Source organism: Lipotes vexillifer, unplaced genomic scaffold (genome assembly GCF_000442215.2).
Source record: "Lipotes vexillifer unplaced genomic scaffold, Lipotes_vexillifer_v1.1 scaffold1581, whole genome shotgun sequence".
Classification (NCBI taxonomy): Eukaryota; Metazoa; Chordata; class Mammalia; order Artiodactyla; family Lipotidae; genus Lipotes; species Lipotes vexillifer.
This window is the reverse complement of record NW_006783235.1, coordinates 742393-762442: the sequence shown is the minus strand read 5'-3', so window position 1 is coordinate 762442 and position 20050 is coordinate 742393. Positions and strand designations below refer to the sequence as shown.

The 20050-nt window shown below is 33.2% G+C and overlaps 1 protein-coding gene across 3 annotated transcripts in view; it reads left to right on the top strand.

The window, feature by feature from the left end:
- GRIA4 (glutamate ionotropic receptor AMPA type subunit 4) overlaps nucleotides 1-20050 on the top strand; it is a 487613-nt gene that overhangs the window by 452745 nt on the left and 14818 nt on the right. For 2 of the 3 annotated variants that reach the window (XM_007455887.1, XM_007455886.1), the window contains one exon: nucleotides 19171-19285. The exons of the other annotated variant lie outside the window; for it this stretch is intronic. In XM_007455887.1, the coding sequence (XP_007455949.1) occupies nucleotides 19171-19285 (115 nt within the window). The remainder of the gene's footprint in view (nucleotides 1-19170; nucleotides 19286-20050) is intronic. 3 annotated transcript variants of the gene reach the window in all.

Below are 20050 nucleotides of genomic sequence, written 5' to 3'. Positions count from 1 at the left end.
AGTGTCTTGTGAGACCTGAGGAAGGGATCAGCCAGAACTGAACTTGACTTTAATACAAGACCATGTTCTATTATTGTTTAACTTTGGGTATTTCTCCCCTAGGAGGAGGACAGAGGAGAACTAACCAGCTCCAGGACCAAGGTAAGAGGGGAGTTTTCTTTCAAAAGAATGGGTTCCATTTATTTGAAGGAAACCCCTCCCCAACCTATTTTTAATCCCTTTTTCTTTATACATTTATATTTTTTAACCCAACAGGATTAGGAAAGCAGCTTGCCACCTGTGCAAAATACTTATTTGAATACCCACTTACAAATGAAATAGGAAAAAAATAAAAACCTTCACACAAGTCTTATCAGTTATATGTTAAGGTTTTCCATCATCATTAAATATCAGTGCCAGTTTTCCATTAAGGTTTAGATTCTTACATAGGCCTTAGGAAATTATCAGTTGTTAATTTCACTACATGTAAAATATAGATAGTAACTGACAATTAAACCATAATGGATAATGACGTTACAAAAATATTAAAAGTAAAATCCAAAGTGTTTCTACAGAAAATATATCATTAAGAAAAAAAATTATTAAAATAAGCAGCTGATATAATTTAAATGATACATAATTTGAAATATGGTCAGTTAGACTTTTGGTGTGAAGTAGTATAGGATTAATGAAATTTTTAAGGTACCCTATGAAAACTGTGGTTAGAAAAATAAGAAGAAAAGAAGGCAATATTGTCTTGAGCAGTACTTCTCCATGCTTATAGAAGCACTTCCTAGGCCTTTTACATTGTCTTTAATGGTTTCCAGTGTTACCTCTCACGTTTTACATTGTTGTCCATGGACATCATCAGTATTCCCTGCCTTTGGTACTCTATTTCAAATTGGTCCTTCCATAGGGGAGAAATCCAAAGTGGAAACAAGTGAGAGAATTTACAAAGCATCCAGAATTTGAGATATTTGAAGAAATCATATGGATTATGGAAGGATCAGCTTCCAGATTCTATCCAGCAATAGTTTTTTGTTATTGTCGCTCTCTAAGGAGGCTACATCTTAATGTGACTCAAACGGATTTTAGGAAAGCTTTAGGATCACGTAACTGAGACAGTTGGGGATCAAGAAGAAGGAAATTTTAGGAAGGAGAAGAAATGTGCCAAAAGAATGAGAATTCAGGCAATGAGTTGTCAGTAAATAATCATCATTTTACAGAAACACAGTTTTTGCTTTGTTACAAATGTGTTTAGAATCTTGGTGTTATCTTAAAATTGGATTGTTGGGGTTTTTAATGAAAGAAAATCATTTCAGAAGGATATATTTTTGTTAGAGATTGCTATCTTCTGAGTAAGAGTAGTCATGTGATTAGGAATGTACATGGGAGCACACATACGAACTAGAAATTTGATTTTAATGCCAACGTATACTATTTATGTAGATAATGATATTGCAATGGTCACCAAATCCAGAAACCTAATAGAAACTAACTTTGAGCTTCTCAATGACTGACTCCTTTAGTGAAAGATATAGACTATATTGGAGGCACATTATTCATTCCTAAGCAAAGAAAAAAAAAGTCATAATATTTTTAGTGGGCTATTTATATGTTAAAATTGGACACCCACACAGATATTAGTTATGTCAAGCAGATCTGTTGTGTACTTGGATTCTTATGAAATATATTATGGTAATCTAATTCTGAGAAAGAATTGTTTGGTGGTTCTGCAGTGACTTCTAGTTCTTTTGGATAACCTGAAATTGAGATAAAACATCATTTTTTCTTGTTTAGTCACTCAGTAAAGTGAAAAGTATTGATCTCATATTAACTGCATTCCATTTATTAAATATATTAAAAATAATTAATGAAAGTGCCCAAACTGGTACTTTAAAAAGTATCCAACCTGATGAGGAGCTAATAGCTGAAAGACTGTGTGATATGTTCTAGTATTAACCCCAATAGGAACAACTGTAGGCGAGACTTAATAATTTAAATTTTTTGTCGTTTCTTCCTATTTAAATTTCAATAAAAATAAATAAGAGAATATGTTTCTGTTTGAAATCTGATTATGAGCCCTGTTGCTCTCAAAGATAAGAGCTTTATGTTTCACTTAGAATGGCATAAACTTAAAATATTTATAGACAAGTATTTAGAATTCTTAGTCTTCAGCTATTTTCAGAGAATAACAGAAAAGTCACATGCTCTCCTAGTTATGAGCCCCCCTTTGTATGGCAAGTTCAGATAGCTTCCTTTCAAGATACCATTAGCTTATAATCTCTATTTCTCTAAGACCTATTTTTATCAATCAATTTCCTTTTTCTGTTTGTGCCATTCTCCCACCTAACCAAAATCCAACCCAAAAGTTAAGGTAGATGAAACAAGATCAATTAAAAGACATTTTAAGTTATGTATTTTGAGTTATCTTTAAAGACTAGTCTATTACTAATGAACCTGCAACCTTAAATGAAAGAGAAAAATTAAAACTTTAATATTTTCTCTCAAGAACTTGATAGGAAATTTAAAGTGTTTGTATATAAAGGTTAAGTAGATGTATTTAGTGAATTAAATACATTATATATACAATAAAATAAATCTTAAGTTAAACAAATACAGTTGACATTTAAAATCTGTTTATGATAAATGAATTTTTAATTTCTAAAATGTGCTGAATTATATTGTTCTAAGCAGTAAAAAAATTTCTAAAGGTAGTATGTTTTATTTGTTACACTAAAATAGATTAGAACTGATCTATAAAATTGCCAGTATCTGTGATTTTTGTCTTTGGGTTTAGTTGGAAGTATCAGACTTCCCTTGATATTCACAAACAAACTTGTATATGATTTTATCTTTTAGTATTCTTTGGCTACACAAATTGAGCTGGTGATCTCTTTAACTATCTATAATATGGAATACCTTCTTAGATTATTTTGTCTATACAATGGACAAAATTGCTTGCCATTATTCATTAAGATGGCTAGTGTCAGTAATTTATGTCCTCCTTGCCAATATTTAATAGACAGTTTTGAAGCCTTTTGCTTTATTTTGTTTTATTTTATTTTTTGTGTGTTTTAAAACACTCTTCATACCAGGTCTTCCCAAAATTCATTAGGTTCCATGGTTGAGTCTCTTTTGTTGTCTAACACACTATACTCTCATTTTAGTAGGTTGCTTGAAAAGTAGCACCTTAAGTTAACTCACTGAGATATCAATTCTGCATTTAGTTATTGAATGCCTACTATATTTCTTGCCCTGCATTAGGACTGAGAATGGTATAAAGTACCATAAGACACAGCTGCTGTCCTCCAAGAAGGAGAAAAAATGGTACAGCTAACATTGTAAAGGAATGTGTGACTCAGAGCAAATGTGAGTGCTCCTGAAAATAAATAGATAATTTAAAGAAGCAGGAGATAATTAGAAACTAGAATATTTGGGAAAGACCTGATAAAGTAGGTTCGGATGTAATAGTTGATAAATATTAATTGAATGAATAAGTCAATGAGTGATTACTGGAAAATGATAAGAATTTAGAAAAGCTAAGAGAAAAAAAAAGGAATTCCTGGTAAACTTTCTATCGTGAGACTGGAATTGATTCTGCATAAAACATATTTGGGCCTATAAGGAAACAAGACTGGCTGGAGGCAGAGAAGTTCTGTTTGGGAAACTAGGGGTGTTAAGAGGCTGGGCTACTGTGTTAGACAGACCCAGGTTTTATTTCCATCTTTGCAATTTACTATCCATGTGGATTCAATGAGGATTCAGTGAGAATACAGCGAACTTGACACAGAGTCTGGCTCAACAAAATATAATGAAATCATATTTTAAAGATATATGTAAACTGAATTGTTGGGAAGACTTGAATACCAGAAAAACTAGAATAGAATAGTATCTTGGAGGATATCGGGAATCACTGAAGGTTTTTGACAAAGCACTACAAACAAGCAGAGAAACAAGGTTATTCTGACTCTGAGGATCTGAGAATGGATGGAGAGTCAGTGGATCTTGTCTCAGGTGATAAAGACTTTGATAAGGCGATGCCAGTGTAATAGAAATGAAAATATAAATTTAAGAGACACTTTTCAGAAAAACAGTTCTTAATGGATAATTGGCTATAGGAAAGGAGGGGAAATGAGAATTCAAAGATGAGATTGAGTTTCTGTGACCTTCTAATTCACTATACTGAAGCTTTATTATGATACTGTTCTTGGAGATCCAAGATTAGGTATTATAAAAGATTATCACTTAAATCATTAAGAACCTTGTATGTATCAAAATAAACCTATCTTATTTTAACCATGAGAGAAAATAAATGTTACCATCTAATGAAATCAAGTCATCATTTAGGCTGTTAGTACTGTTTTTTAAAGGAAGTCATCTACTATATTTCCTTCTTGGATATTTGGGAAGGATCAATTCAGTTGACAAGATCACTTACCTTTGAAGATTTATCTCAGCTCATGGAGTATTTAGCCAGAGAGAACAGGAGGTGCCACCTTCCTACTGCAAGGAATATGAGTCAAAGCTTAATCAAGGGGTAACCCCTACCAAGCCTGAAAAACTTTTCAGGAAAAAGAAAAGTTTCCTTAGATAGCCATAGGAGGGATGAGCAAATAGTTTACACAGGAAAGGAAGACAGGAACAAAGATATCATAGTACTGTAGAAAAGAGCACTGGACTAGAAGGCAGAAGACCTGTGTCCCAGCTGGGCTTTGTTGAGCAAGTCACCTAACTTTCACTAGACCTCAGTGACAACATCTGTAAAATGAGAACGTTGGAGACAACCTCTAAACCACATTTTGACTCAAATATTGTAGGATTCTAGTTCTTTAAAGCAATCGATGGACATTTTTAAGACTCAGCAAAGGATGGAAAAAGGAAACATGGTCATGGTTCATGGAATGGTTTAGAATTCTGGAAATTGTATAAAGAGAATAAGGAGAATGGTCTAGGAGATGAAAGAATCTAAAGTCAGGGATGGGGCAGAGTGCACACAGCAAATGACAGCCCAGACAAAGCATCTTTGTGAAAGGCCTAGTATTTTTTAAACTTTATTTTAGAATGATGATAATCACAACTTAAATAGTGAATGATATCTAGAGATAACTTGAAGCACTTCACAATCTTGGTAGTTGTGACTTCACCTTGAAATAAAGCCCTTTTGTACAATTTGATAACAGATAATGATAACAATGGGGTGGCTTATGGCAGGGACTTTATCCCATATAATCTCAAATAGCACACTCAAAGACCACCACAAATAAAATAAAATTTAAATTATTTAATATGATTAATTTATATTTTCTAAATACTATGTAAGGGTAAATAATATCTTTTGACAGTTGTTTTTTTTAATTTTTATTGATTTAACAGACAGTCCTTTAAAAAAACCCATATATGATGTGCTTGCAGAATGATCACAAATTGAGTTAATACCTTGGAAATTCTTTCTTGCCAAATCACAGTCTTAAAACCTCTTCTCTTGGGTTTCCCTGGTGGTGCAGTGGTTGAGAGTCCGCCTGCTGATGCAGGGGACACGGGTTCGTGCCCCAGTCCGGGCAGATCCCACATGCCACGGAGCGGCTGGGCCCGCGAGCCATGGCCACTGAGCCTGTGTGTCCAGAGCCTGTGCTCTGCAATGGGAGAGGCCACAACAGTGAGAGGCCCTCGTACCGCAAAAAAAAAAAAAAAACTAAAAACTAAAAACCTCTTCTCTACTAAAATTCTGGAGCCACCATGGGTCATAGAAATATTTTTACATCTCTTACCTTTAATAGGCATACATGAAAATCATCATTAATTAATTTAAAAATAGATTTATTAGAATTGTCAGAGAGGGTTAGCTACCCTTCCTCTACCCTGGCTGGTCTAAGAATTAAATTCATATGAGACAAATTAACAGGAGAAAAATCAAACAAAAGATTAATAACATGTATACATGGGAGAGACCCAGGAAAACTGACTAACTTGTCAAAATGGCCCAAACCCTCCCCTTAAAAACAATCTTCAGCTAAAGACAAAAGAGGATGTTGGAGGTAGTGGTTTGGGACCTCAAAGGGAGAGGAAGACAATTCACATAGAGATGGAAAAGCAAATATTTGGCAATCAAATGCTTGGGTCGTGTGGAGACAGTGATACACTGAGTGGCCTCTGATCTCTAAGGATACCCCCACCACACCTGGTCCATATTCTTTGCATATTTCTCTGGTGATAGCTCTATTCCTATAACAGCCCCTGTATCTAAGTTCTTAAGGCAGTTAGCAAGAAGGTCAAAGTTTCTTCCTGAGTCTTTTGGGCCTTGATTGTTTTCAGCATGAAATAATTCACATGCCAGATATATTTTGGGGTGGCAGATTTTGTTCCCCTACAGTCTCATCTTTGAAACTTCGAGAAGTTTCACAGTCCAGAAGTTGAATAGATATATTGCTTTATATCTTATCCAATCAGTCTCATAGTCCTGATGATAAGTCAGTTCATTTCAGGAGGCTGTGATGCAGGTAGGCTCCCAAAGTTAGGCCTATAGGGTGCAAACAATCAGATATTTAATAAGAGCTATTTGTGGGGAGACAAAAGAAAAACAAAGGTTAATTATTGGAGCAAATTCTAAACCCAGTGTCTGAGTCCTGAGAGCTGCCAATCAAGATTTCTAGATATCAGGGTCAAAGCATCTTTTACAGTTTGAAATGTCTTCAGTGATGTCATTGGGTGTTCAGGCAAACTTTCCAATAAGCTTACACAGCAACAGTCAAGAGGTTTGTCTAAATATAAGCAATTATGGTGATCTCTCTAAAGTTTATAACAAGTTGTTCAGCTTCAGTTTGCAGGGCTTCAGGAAAAGGGCAGCTTTAGTTCTCAATGATTCCAAGCGAAAAGGAGCAGCAGGAGAAAAATTGGAAACATTAGTTTGAAGAGCTGTAGCCAAATATTTGAGGAAACTATACGAATTCAGGATCCAGTCCAGTTTGCAGGACTGGATCTATATATATAGATTATAGTTTCTGCTGAAACACACACTTTTTTTTCTCTAAAAATTACCCTCACTTCTATCAAAGAAAACCAAATTAAGACTAATATGTTCTCAAAATACGTTTAGTGTCATTAAACTTGGCCTGATTATTTACCTAAGTCCAGCAAGAATAGTAATTGACCATATACTCTCTTTTAAATCTGCTTTGCTGGAATTATTCAAAGGAATCTCCAGATTGAACTTTTAAATGCCTCTCATACCATGAAGCCATGCCAAGGACTTGACATCAGATTTACCTGTAATATATATAGATTTAGGTGAATTCTTCTCTTCTTGATGTCTAAAAATATCCTGAGGTTCTTGTGCCTGCCAGGCAATGACCTTCCTTACTCACATGGTAAGGCTGCTGGGAACCCTGTAAGAAAGGTACCAGGCTGTTTTTCCAAAGGGCTTTATGGCTCCATAAAGTCAATCTTAGTTCCTTAAAGCTGTCTGGTCATATCTGATTCTATGCATATTCTCAAAGATGACATTCTAGTCAAAGCTTTGGTAATATAACCAATGTTTCCAATTGTGTTCTAATACAAGGAGAATAGATTCTTAGTGAACATGTGTAAATAAATATATTGCCATGAAAATAAGCATACTCACTAAGAGTTTCCAAATTCTGGAGGGATAAGGTAGGAAGAAAAAGTTATTTCAATTCTATTTACAAAGGTATAATTTACCAAATTGCTGTAAGCTATAGTTAATATAAGAAGAAATATTTCTTTTTATCTGAAAAGCAAAGATTAAAAAGCCAGTATAATTTCAGACAAAAAGTCATAAAAATTATAACTCATATTCATCAGTTCATTCAGTCCCATATAATTATTATTGACCTTGATCTTTTATTAGCAGCTTTATGAAGCCATTAGGTTCTTCATTAGAATTCTATAATTTCTTACTAGTTTAGTGGTATGATCTGCAAGTTATCAGAAACTTATATTTGTCCAAAAATCCTTTCTATGAATCATCTTGAAGATCTTCATTTTGTAAAAGCATTTTAGTAAAACAATAGCTGTCTATAAATGACAAAAGACAAATTAAAAGTCTGATTGCAATGTGATTGACAAGAAAATTTGGCTATTTCTGTGACATACAACATTTTAAGATAATAACTAAAAAAATGATAACATACCAGGACATATCTGAATTTTAGGAATTTCATATAACTTCTAGAACATTTATATTAATAAAATTTACCCATACAATATAACCTAAGAAGGTTTATCATTTCTCATTTGACAATGCTTCCCATGTAATTTGACATACCATGTTTGTTAGTTTAACATCTCTCTTCGAGCTTTTTCAGGGGCCCTCTGAAACATCCCAAAGTTAGCTACAGGTCAAAAGGACTTTATTTAGAATTTTGATTTAGGAAAGTTTGTCAAAGATATCAAAAGGTTTTAAAACACTTGGTCAAATAGGATTATAGGTCACAGTGAAACAATACTTATTCACTTAATCAAAGTGACAATAAAAGATTTCAAAAGTAAATACAGAAAGTTACAACAGGTTACTTGAAAGGTAAGAAATTTTACAATCTGCTATCAAAGTAGATGAATATTCCAAGAAAACTTTGTCTTCCTAACAAAAGAAAGAAAACCAAATTCTAATTTTGCACCAGCTTACTTTTAACATTAAAATTAATTCACTCAATTAAATTTATTTTAATCTTAACCAGTCCTGACCAAGCACAAAACTCTTCGCAGGGTTCCTTTTCCACAAATCTTCTATAACTTCCTTTTTCACCTTCAGATTTTGTCCTGTCATATCTCTTTTACTCTCTCCCTCTTTTTTTAACCTCTCTTTAGGACAAAATTACTTTTTTTCCTTAACAAAAAGCATTTCCACTCATACCTTTTTTCTCACATATGAAGATGTTTTCCTTATTAGTTTTAGTAGTTTTAATTATATAGATTAATTCGAATTTGTAACCCTTAGAAACCTTAATTTCTAGTGAAAACTAAGAAGTAAGCAACTGTAAATTGTTATACCAGTATTTTTTTTTTATTGGAAAACTTACAAATACATTTTATAATTTCCAAAAACATACATTTCCTTATGGCATAATTTTTTTTTCAATGTGATGCATGACATGTTTCTAATAAACCCAACATCTTTAGTTTTTCTGTAATAAGAAGACAAAAGTAGACTTACATTTGTTTAACAATTAATATTTCAGTATTTTATCTTCTCTAGAAATGATCTAGACAGTCAATGAATTCCCATCTAAAGCTTCAAGTTACCAATAAAATTTAAGGAAATTACTTTTAAGTAGATATGCCATAAAACATTATTCTTAAAGAGTTCATCTAAAAACTCTTGTTTTATTTAAATTTATTTAATTACTTATGAAAATTTTATCATACAAAATTTATCTTTTTTGGTGACAAATTTTGCAACAGAGATAACTGAAAGTATGTAACTTGTGGTGAACCTGGTAGAATGTGTTTAATTTACATTTAATGCTGATAACTCTCAAGATAAGCCTGTTTAATTAAACCAACAAACTAAAACTTGCTTTTATTTATTAAAGATTAATCCTAAATCAGGTACACTTGAAAACTATTTGGATTCATTTCTACTACATTTAGAAATGTTTAATTTGTAAGTGCTTACTTTTAAGTCAATTAAAAAGAGCTCTTTACAAATTAATTTTGGTAATACCATTCAGAGATACAAAAATACCATATCTATAATGTACACACATAGACATAGACACAACCACAGATGTCATAGCTTTCATTGTAAAAGTTTAGTCATGAATTAGGTACAACACAAAACTCACTGGTTTATAAATAACAATTGGAATAAGTTTGTATCTGCTCAGATTGCTAAGGCTTTTTACTATGTGGAAAAGACTTTTAAGACTTGTATTTGTCCTTGATAAATCTTTAAGGAGGCTGTGAATTAGATTTTGTGTGAGGGAGCATTTCCAGCAGATTGTACTTTTTAAAAGATCTTTTTTTTCTTTGGTGTTTCAGGTTCTACCTGATTGAGTCAACCAGGCTCAGTCTCAGGCCATTGTGAGCTGTATTTACATTTCTGATTTTGTAGAGATTTGCAAGACAAAGATGGTTGCTTTCCATTTCCCCTAAGAACTGGGCTGCTGCGGAAATAATATCAAAAGGCTGATCTGTTCATCCAACTACATTTTCTTTAATTTGCTTCTTTATATCACAGAGAAGATTTCCAACTAAAATGTAAACCAAAAGATTTCGATGTTCTAGAACTTTAGGATTCAAGGCATCGTGCCTTCAAAAAGTCTGCACAAAGCATTCAATAAATTCCCTCTTTCTGAGTGCACAAGGCCACCCCATACCAATTCACTCTAGGGGCAAAATCTTCCACTAGTGGTTCTTTTATCCCCTAAATATCAGCCCCCAATTTCCTTCTCATATTATGTGGGCTCAGGCAACCCTATTGGCTTCCTTTAGCATATTCAATTAACACTGCCTAAAAGGTGGATTTACCTGCCCTTGTCTTACAATACCAGGCAAGGGAAGACAAAATGTCCATCCCCACAATGCAATCAGGCAAAAGAGATGCAACCATCTTACATAAAGCCCATTCAAATACACCAATTTTCTTATAAACTTTCATCTTAGTTTTATCAGTTCTTATACTTTTAGCCTTAGTTTCCATTAGGACCCTATCAACAAGTCTCAGTCTTACAAGGAGTCCCAGAAACTTTTCCTTTTTTTCCCCCAGCCATTTTATTCATTCCTGTATAAAAGGCTTTGAGGACCCCAGTAAGGGGTTGAGCCAAGGGACCCAAGCCTTTTTGTCAATCTTTGATTTGATTAATTGGCCTAACTCTTGCCCCAAGCAATTGCTGGTCAGGTTTCTCAGTGTAATTTTTTCCTACCAGATTTTAAAATTTATCCAAAGTGGAGTAATTAGAGCAGATTTGTTTGGTGGCCTTTAATGTCAGGGAGCACCAATGCGGGGTCCCTTTGGCTCACACAATCCTGGGTAGTGCTGTATTAAAAACCTTTGTTTTGATCCCATCAATGTTCATTTTATTTATCCCAACTTTTAACAACCATCTAAAGATTTCCATCTTGCTGTGATGAGTTCCATGACTCTTCCCTTTCCGATTCCTCTTTATTCCACCACTTTCAGTATTTGCTTTATTTATTTTATTTTTTAACAACCCTTTAAAAATTTCCATCTTGTTGGGAAGAGTCTCTTTCTCCTCAATTCTCTTATTAATTAATCTAAGGTTTTTATTAGCATCTGTAAGACCCATTGAGGGGAAGCAGAGACCACAAATTTAATAAGGCTTCCTGAACAAGTTTTTTGTTTTTATTTTTAAAACTAAGAGAGTTCTTAAGGTTAGCTGTTATATATCATTGTATCCACCTTTTAATTTGGTCTTTCCATAGGTACCAGTAAAATAGCTCTTTATGATGAGAGTTTTCTAAAAATTGACAAATTTATAAGTTTTTCCAATTCAAAGGATCCATCATCTGGCCATTAATGAGTAGGATCTTAATAGTGATTCAAACCAATAAGCCAGTTTACGGAAAGACCCTGAGGTAACTTTCCAGACCATGGTACCACGGACACAAGAGGCGTCCCGAAGTGAGGGCATGGATGATGTAGTTCCCATCTTCCAAAGGCTCACTCCTAAAAATATTCTAAGAAAGTTTGAGAAGATAAAGGCCCCTTATGGACTGGATCCCTAATGACAAAAGCTGGCACAGCTGGACAGAGACTGCTCAGAATCCCAGTCTATTTAACTGGCTGCCAAATGCACACTGGTATGTGCACATTTTGGATGGCAGAAACCAGAGAGATTTTTCTCATTAGTATATTAACCAAACTCTCAAGGCATAGAAGACAAAAAGAAAACTTGATCAGACCAATGGTTTTCTCCTTATAACAAATGACACAAAAGACAGAGACAAAGAAAAACAGTGACCATCCTTGGGAGAAAAAAGATCAACAAACCAAAAGTAGTACTCTACCAAATTTTAAACCAAGAGTCATGAAGTCCAGAGATATTTTGGGGTGGCAGATTTTGTTCCCCAGCAATTCCCTGGAATTGTATATCAATCTGGATTTTGTACATTTGTGCATTTTTCCTGAGAAAGTATCCATGCTTTCATTGACTTCTAAAAGAAGTCCATGACCACAGGAGGATAGAAAATTCTACTCTGTGACCTAAAATTAACAAAAGTCAAGAAACTAGACTGCATGAAATATTTGTAAATATTACATTAAAAAAAAACTCAACAGTAAAAATACAATTAAATGTTTTATTTATCACAATCTCTAGCTAGTGTGCTAATTTTACTGGCAGATATCCTTACAAATAGCATAGTGATCCTTCTAAACATTACATTCTTCAGACCTAGTTCTCAAATAGGAATTAGTCATGCAAATTCCAAATAACACAATTTAGAGACAGTTCCTGGAATCTAACCTGGTATTAACTCAATTTGTTCAGTTCTTTTTGTTTCAATTGAAGTATGAAATACAAACATTTCTATAGACTAACTTAACTGCATATATGTCATCCAAAATCCAAAATAAAGACAATAAATCCCTCATTATCAAAGTGGTTTTCAAATGCTCATTATAAATCCTGCTGGGTCTGAATTGTCTTTCCCCTTAAAAACAGAAATTCCCTCTGAATTTTGATATTAAATTATTGATCAATAGTGCCATTTTATGCAAATCTTACCTGTCATCGCATAAGCAAACTGGAGTGAAAGCTTAATAACTTTTCTAAAAATGTTTGCATGTATATATATATGGATAGCAACTCAGTCCAAATTCTGCCTTTGGAAAAAAGTGCACAAATCCAATGAAGCAAAAAGAGCCTTGTGCTTGTTTACTGGAAGGAATAATTTGGGGAAAAAAATTAATAGCATAGCTACAAGTTAAATTGAAAACAGTGGAGCATTGATAAATGCTGAGAATTAGTCTTCCAGGCCTAAACAGCTGATAAATGGTAGAACTGTGAAAGCAAATACCTTTCCTTAAATCAGATATATTTAGTTAATCTCTTATTATTTGACAGCCTATTGATTTTTATTCACTTTTTATATTTTCTTGAGTGATAAAATAGTTCTTTTTCTCAGCTAGTTATTAACCAACTATATACAAAGTTCTGGGATTTGTTGAAAATTTTCAGTTTTCCTGCTAATTGACTTTAGCTGCCTTTATTTGGGGATGGGAAGGGGTTGGAGGGGGACATCATTAAACCACAAAAGTAAAATCCCATGTGATATTTGCTTATGTCTACCTATCTCATCTTGTATATGGGATGGACTTCCATGTATGCAACACTTGTTACAATACTGACAATGTGGCCATCATTTAAATATCAGAATGAATAATCTATACAGAGTTGGTTATTATTTATTTTTCATGAAATTACTATTTTCTTATTAGAGTAGCCCTAGAAAAACTTCTGCATATATTTACCTGCCACATAACAAAATTTAAATCAAATGAGTTTTCCAGTCTGGAATTTTAGTTTGATTTCAAAAAAAAGATAGAGTGAATATGTTATATGATGGAAGATTTGTTTGAATTGCCTTTTAAAAAATTACTGCAAAACATTGAAAAAGACTTTTCTTAGAGTGTCTAATACTTGTTTGGAAAAGAACAAAGCTGCCAGCCATGGAATCTCTTTTTCTAAAAACAGAGCTATATTTATATTTTTTTAATCACCCACATAGCAGGACTCAAGTTTATTCACAATCACATTCATTTAATCCGGCCTAAGGGAAAAAACTCTCCTTGTCTATGTAAGTTCATGTGAAATAGCAAGGCTTCTCTCTAGGCCACTGAGAGTTGCATTAACCTCTTGCCTATACTATCTGATGGGTAGACTCATACCTCTCTTCCTGACCTGTTCCCCTCAAATAAGGTAGAACCTTTGTAGAAGCCAAATGCATCACATTTTCTCCATTTAGCCTGTGACTAGAGACACAAAACAGTGAACCAAAGCAAACCACATTATCAGAACAATGAATGTTTTTTCTGAGATCCTTAAGAATAACTTCTAAATTCTAATTCTTCCTCAATTTTTCTTGATCCAAAACAGAATATATATTTTGATATGCATGAAACAATTCTATTAGGCATTATATTATAAAATAATTAAGAGAGTGTTTTTGTTTGTTCTTTACTGATTATTAAAATGTCACTTTTCATTGCAGAAAATTTGGGGTGAGTGGGGAAGCATAAAGAACAATATGCAGTCCAAATCAATCATAATCCCACTACCTACAGATAGCTATTTGTTGTATTTCTTTCCAGTTTTTTTACATTAACATATATATATATATATATATATATATACATATAAACATTATATATTTTTTTCTCAAATTAAGATCACAATGAATATACAAATTTGTTTATTTATTTTTCACTCAACATTAAGCATTTCCCTGGTCGTTAAAATCACGTAATGATTGTTAAACATTCAGTCATATGGAGTATTGGTGCTTACCAATACTAACACATTGAGAGCTTTGCAAAAATGTAGATACACTGCCCCAATTCTGATACAGCAGAAGATTCTGATACAGCAAGTTTAGCCCTGAGCATCTGTATTTGTAATAAGTGGTTCTGACACTCAGATCAAGCTTGAAAACCACTGCTGTACACTAAAGTCTACTTACTTCTCCCTTTCTGTTGGGCATATAAATTGCTTTCAGCGTTTTGCTATATAAATATACTATAACAGTTATTATGTTACTCTGTCAACATCACTGATTAATTTCTTAGGATTGAGTCCTCATAGGGGAATTATTATCAGTAATTTTCAATATTGTCAATAATTTTCAAGGGTAAGAATTGTTTTTAAGTTTTTGTTATACAAAACCATATTATTTTCTTTCCTGGTTTAAATTCTATTTTCAGTGTATTAGGACAACATTAAATCCTTGACTGTATTGAATATTATCCTTACTTTTATCTTTGCCAATATGAATAGCAAAAAAATGAATTTGCATTTCTTTAATTCACATTAGTTTAATTCCGAGTAAGGGTGAATTATTTTTATATGATTTTGTACTTCTTCCTGCATAAATTATCTACCAATGTCCTTTGCAGGTTTTAAAGGATTTTCTTATGTGTTTTACACAATTGCATGTTGATTCACATAATTTTTCAGTTTTTAAAAAATATATTAAAATGTATCAGGACTACAAAAAAAACTTTCTAGCATCATTCAGGTAAATATTCTGGACATTTTAACACCTGATATTTAAATTTTATAGAGAGTTTAGTATGAAGGGAACACTCAAGTTAAAAGAGTACAGGCCTAAAACTAAAGAGACTTTCTCATGTGTATATAATTAATGGATCCTTTTTTATAAAGATAATAAAGCATTAGCAAAATTACACAGTAGTTTAGACAAATAAAATCCATTAGGTCCATATATTATTGATATCAGGGACAACAATGAAGTGTTCAGCCTACTAAGTGAAATGTAATTGAATTTGTTTTAACCAGACTAAATATAATATTGCAAACTATTTATTCTACAAATTATATATACCCTGAATATCTTGTGTGCAAACAATGACTAAGTCTAAGGCTTGTATATCAGTCCTTTACAATAATATTCTCAAATCCAGGAAATCATAAGAATACTAAACAAACTTTTAAAAATTTCTCTGTTTACATAGGTAGACATTTATCAGATGTAAACTTTAATATCTCACCAACAGAAAAAATTATACTATAAGAATTTTGGTCTAGAAGTAAATACAATGAGTGAGGCATAAAGTAAACATAAAAGCATAGAATTTAATGATAAATTATTTATGGAAATGTAGAGAGTAATAAATATCTTAGCTTAAATTAAGCATGGTTTCAACAAGAAAATCTTAATTTGCACAAATTTACCCAAAATTAATAAAAGGAAAAAGTTTAGGTCTGTTAATTTCCATTCTAAAGCTTTTGTTTAGTTAACAAAAATGGGGCCCAGATGCTAGGGCAATGAGAGATGGATTTTCATAATCTCAAACTCAACTGAATGATTGCAGGAGTAAAATCCCCTGGAATTTTTCCAGAGGTCCTGGAATTTTCCCAGGTGAGCATTTTTGTTCCAGGCCTGAATTAAGTTCTCCATCACCTCACCACTATGAAAAAAGCTATTTGGAGTGGGGTTTTTCTTACCTAGGATTCTCCTAAGTTATAAAAGGAAAAGGCAAATAAGTATGTCACCTGGGTCCTATTGCAGTCTATAAAAGGTCACTGTCAACATACCTGGGCTCTCAAATGTGGTTTACACTTCCAGCAAAAATATGATCACTTATTGTTGTTTCTTCCTCTCCTTCCATTTTTAAATGAAAGCAATCCATTTCGATTGAGTTTATTCTGTAAAAGCTGCATTTAATAGAATGAAAGGAATAATTAATGTAAAAAATAGCCCATAATATTTTTCTTCTTTCTTTTATCTGCTTGGCAGATTACTATTATGGCTTCTCTGATGCTTAATCAGGACAAGAATATCCTTATCATCAGTATGAGTTTCTGACATAGATTTCAATATCTATGTCTGAAATGTATGAAGGGGATTCCAAAGTAATAGTAAAATGTGCTACAGCAAGGATCTGCTGTCTATGTCCCTTATTTACCTGACTCCTTATGACTTCCTTAGGCTTGCTTGTAATTATTCCTTCAGGGTTCCTTTTTCTTTTGCCTGGATAAAAAATACTTTTTAAACTAGTCTAGAAAACTGAGTAAAGTAACTTTATGAATATTTTAAAAGTCAGTTGATGATTCTTATTAATAACATGTAAAAGTGATGCATTCTATAAAATAGAACAGATGTTCAAATAGTCCTTACAGATGTGGTTTATGCTGCATTTTAAATAGCAATCTAAGGATGTCTTTAGATTTAAACTGATTACATAGAGAAATTACATCTTTAGTCAGACAATTGTAGAAAATAGCAGGCACTTTTAATAGGCAAGGAAATCTTGAAATCCTAAAGACTGTCTCTAAATATTAATTACAAAGTGCCTTCATTTAAGAAAAGTAAAATTTTACTTCATTAAGTAAAAGTAAATTTTACATGTGATAGTATTATGTGAATTCTATTGAAGGACCACAGGAAAATGTGGATTGTGAACTGGGCGGTGACTTACCTACGGGTCAAGTATATTATATTAACCAAATATAGATACATACACACACATATATAAGGATAGCAGTGTGAAACTGAACTGTTTTTACATGGCCTATTAGATGTTGTTAGAAAGACAATGTCTTAGAATAACTTTGTAGAAAGCTTTATTCCAAACAATTTTCTCAACATAAAGCTTTTTTTCCTTATCCATTTTTTAATTTTGCTTTTTTGTTTTCTATTGTGCTGTGAAACTGTCTTTAGATATGTTTATCTTTAGAAACTGTCTTTAGATATACTAGATGGCTAGTAACTATGTTAAATAACCCTCTCATGAAATGATTTTAGTTTTATCAAAGGAATGGTCTAAACCAACATATAAAATAATTGGATACCACTTTATTGGAAAAAAATCTAATAGAAATGTTTAAGACTAAAGTGAATTATAAAACTAATTTTCTCCAAAATAGAAAACTTTAGTTGTTAGCTTCACTTCATTGAAAGACAAATATATTTAGCTTCTTATGGATGTAAAATAAATTAAAACAACCCTTTTCTCCCAACAGCATTTTAAAAAAGTAGATGGCTCTAGCTTCACTGAATATTCGTTCATCCCTAGATTTCAGTCTGGTCCTTTTGGTGATTAAACTGACAACTTGGTATTGTTCACTTCAGGAAGTATATTAATTATTTTACACCACTAACATGGGACTTACTTGGAAATGTGGGGACAGCTAATTATTTAATTAGCATTTAATAAATGGTAGTCTAACTTTTGAAAAGTGTTAATCCTGGGCTTCCCTGGTGGCGCAGTGGTTGAGAGTCCGCCTGCCGATGCAGGGGACACAGATTCGTGCCCCGGTCCGGGAAGAGCCCACATGCCGCGGAGCGGCTGGGCCCGTGAGCCATGGCCACTGAGCCTGCGCGTCCGGAGCCTGTGCTCCGGAACGGGAAAGGCCGCAACAGTGAGAGGCCCGCGTACCGCAAAAAAAAAAAAAAAAAAAAAAAAAAAAAAGTGTTAATCCTCTCAAAGTGTGTGGTTTACTCATGGGAAATGTTTACTCTCCAAGTGGATCAGACCATTACAACACTGGAAAATGCACATCATTTACCTGAAATATTACAAAAACATTTTAAAAGAATAAATACCTTAATAGGCTGATTTGTGGTGAAATGTGACATTTTATTAATCAACTAAATGATATTTCACTTGCAAATCAATGTTCAAAGGCTACTCATTAACATGAGGTTGTTTTGTTTTATGGGAGGCAAAACCCATGACACATTTTTTTAATCCTTTTAGAGAATAATTAGAATGTGCTGCTGTTATTCCCCTAAAGAGATAAACATGGAGGAAATCTAATCTAGTGTTTGTTTGGGAAGTCCATATCAAATGCAGCATGACTTCCTGTGGTTTAATTACATAATTTAAACAGTCAAATTGGATGTATGATCCTGGTTTCTAAATAGCATCTAGTGACTTTAAGAATCAACACGCAATTCAAATATAAGCTCCCTGAGAGTTGCTACTACATTTCTTTTGACTATTCTATGACTTCCAGCCCAGGAAACTGAACAAACACAAATAATAAAAGGAATAATATTAAGCCATACTCTTTGTTGTCAGAAAATCAGTACACAAAAATTAGTGGCTGATTTGCTGATTTGTTTATGCAATTATGTTTTTCCTTCTGGGAATGAATTTTCATTTGTCTCTTACTGGTCGTTGACATTCTTAGAGGCAAAGGAATTCAAGACACAATTCTTTGTCAATTACTAGTAAATTCAAGTTTATTACTGTTTTGCAAAAAAAAAAAAAATCCATGTAATTGGTTGATGTTGATGTCAGTTACTTGACAAGAAATGAACTGTGAATGTGAACACCACCAAATGCTACAGGTTTAATACACTTTGAAGGAAATTACAATTGTCTGGTGGAAGGGGCTGCCGGATGACAAAATGAGAGGTTTATTTAGCATCTGGGAGAAGCTTATAAAAGAGCTTAAATCCTCATTCCTTCTAACATCTTAACAGCTGTGCAGTTTCTTACAAAATATGTTTTATCGTTTCAAGAAATGCTGTTAACCTCGCAGTTTTAAAACTGAATGAACAAGGCCTCTTGGACAAATTGAAAAACAAATGGTGGTACGACAAAGGAGAATGTGGCAGCGGGGGAGGTGACTCCAAGGTTAGCCTCAATGTCACCAAAAGCGGGTAAACAGTATGTAAAGTAATAGGTGCATCTGCTGGGAGACATAATTTAGACCTACTAATACCACTGAAGTTGCTAGACAAGTCCCTTCACGAACTTAAGTATGCAATTACTGTCAAAGCAAAAATATTTGCAAACAATATCAATTTGGGGACACACTAACAAACATAACTAAAATAGTCACTGAAAATCTCTGGCTCTGGAGAAGTTATGGATCAGACAGTCCTAGGAACCTCCGTTTTGGAAACCAGGCTTTTGAAAGAGCAATTAGCGAAGAGGAGAGAGAACAGAGAAGTTCAGTCTGTCTTGTTTTCCTCACCAGAGCTGCCACAAAATGTTTTTAAGTAATAACAATAATCTGACTCCACTAAATCAGGTACCTACCAGAAAGACATTTCTCCACTTAAAACTCTCAGGCTTCCATTAAATAGCAAGTTATATAACAAATCAAAGGTAATCATATGAACTAGACAGTTTTTGCCTTCCATAATGGATCAAACTAAAGAAATATCCGGCTACAAAAATAAGACCAACTCAGCTTTATCTTTACTGCATCCCTGTCTTATTTCCAGCTTCATAAAATAATGTTTTACTTTTATTTCTAAGCAGAAGTTATTAACTAGTGTTCCAGAACTCTTCTTCACTGTGGATAGACATAAAGAAAACAATCCAGAGATGGGAATATTCTGACGGAATTTTCTTTCCTTACATATCTTCAACTGGTATGTAAGAACATTGAAA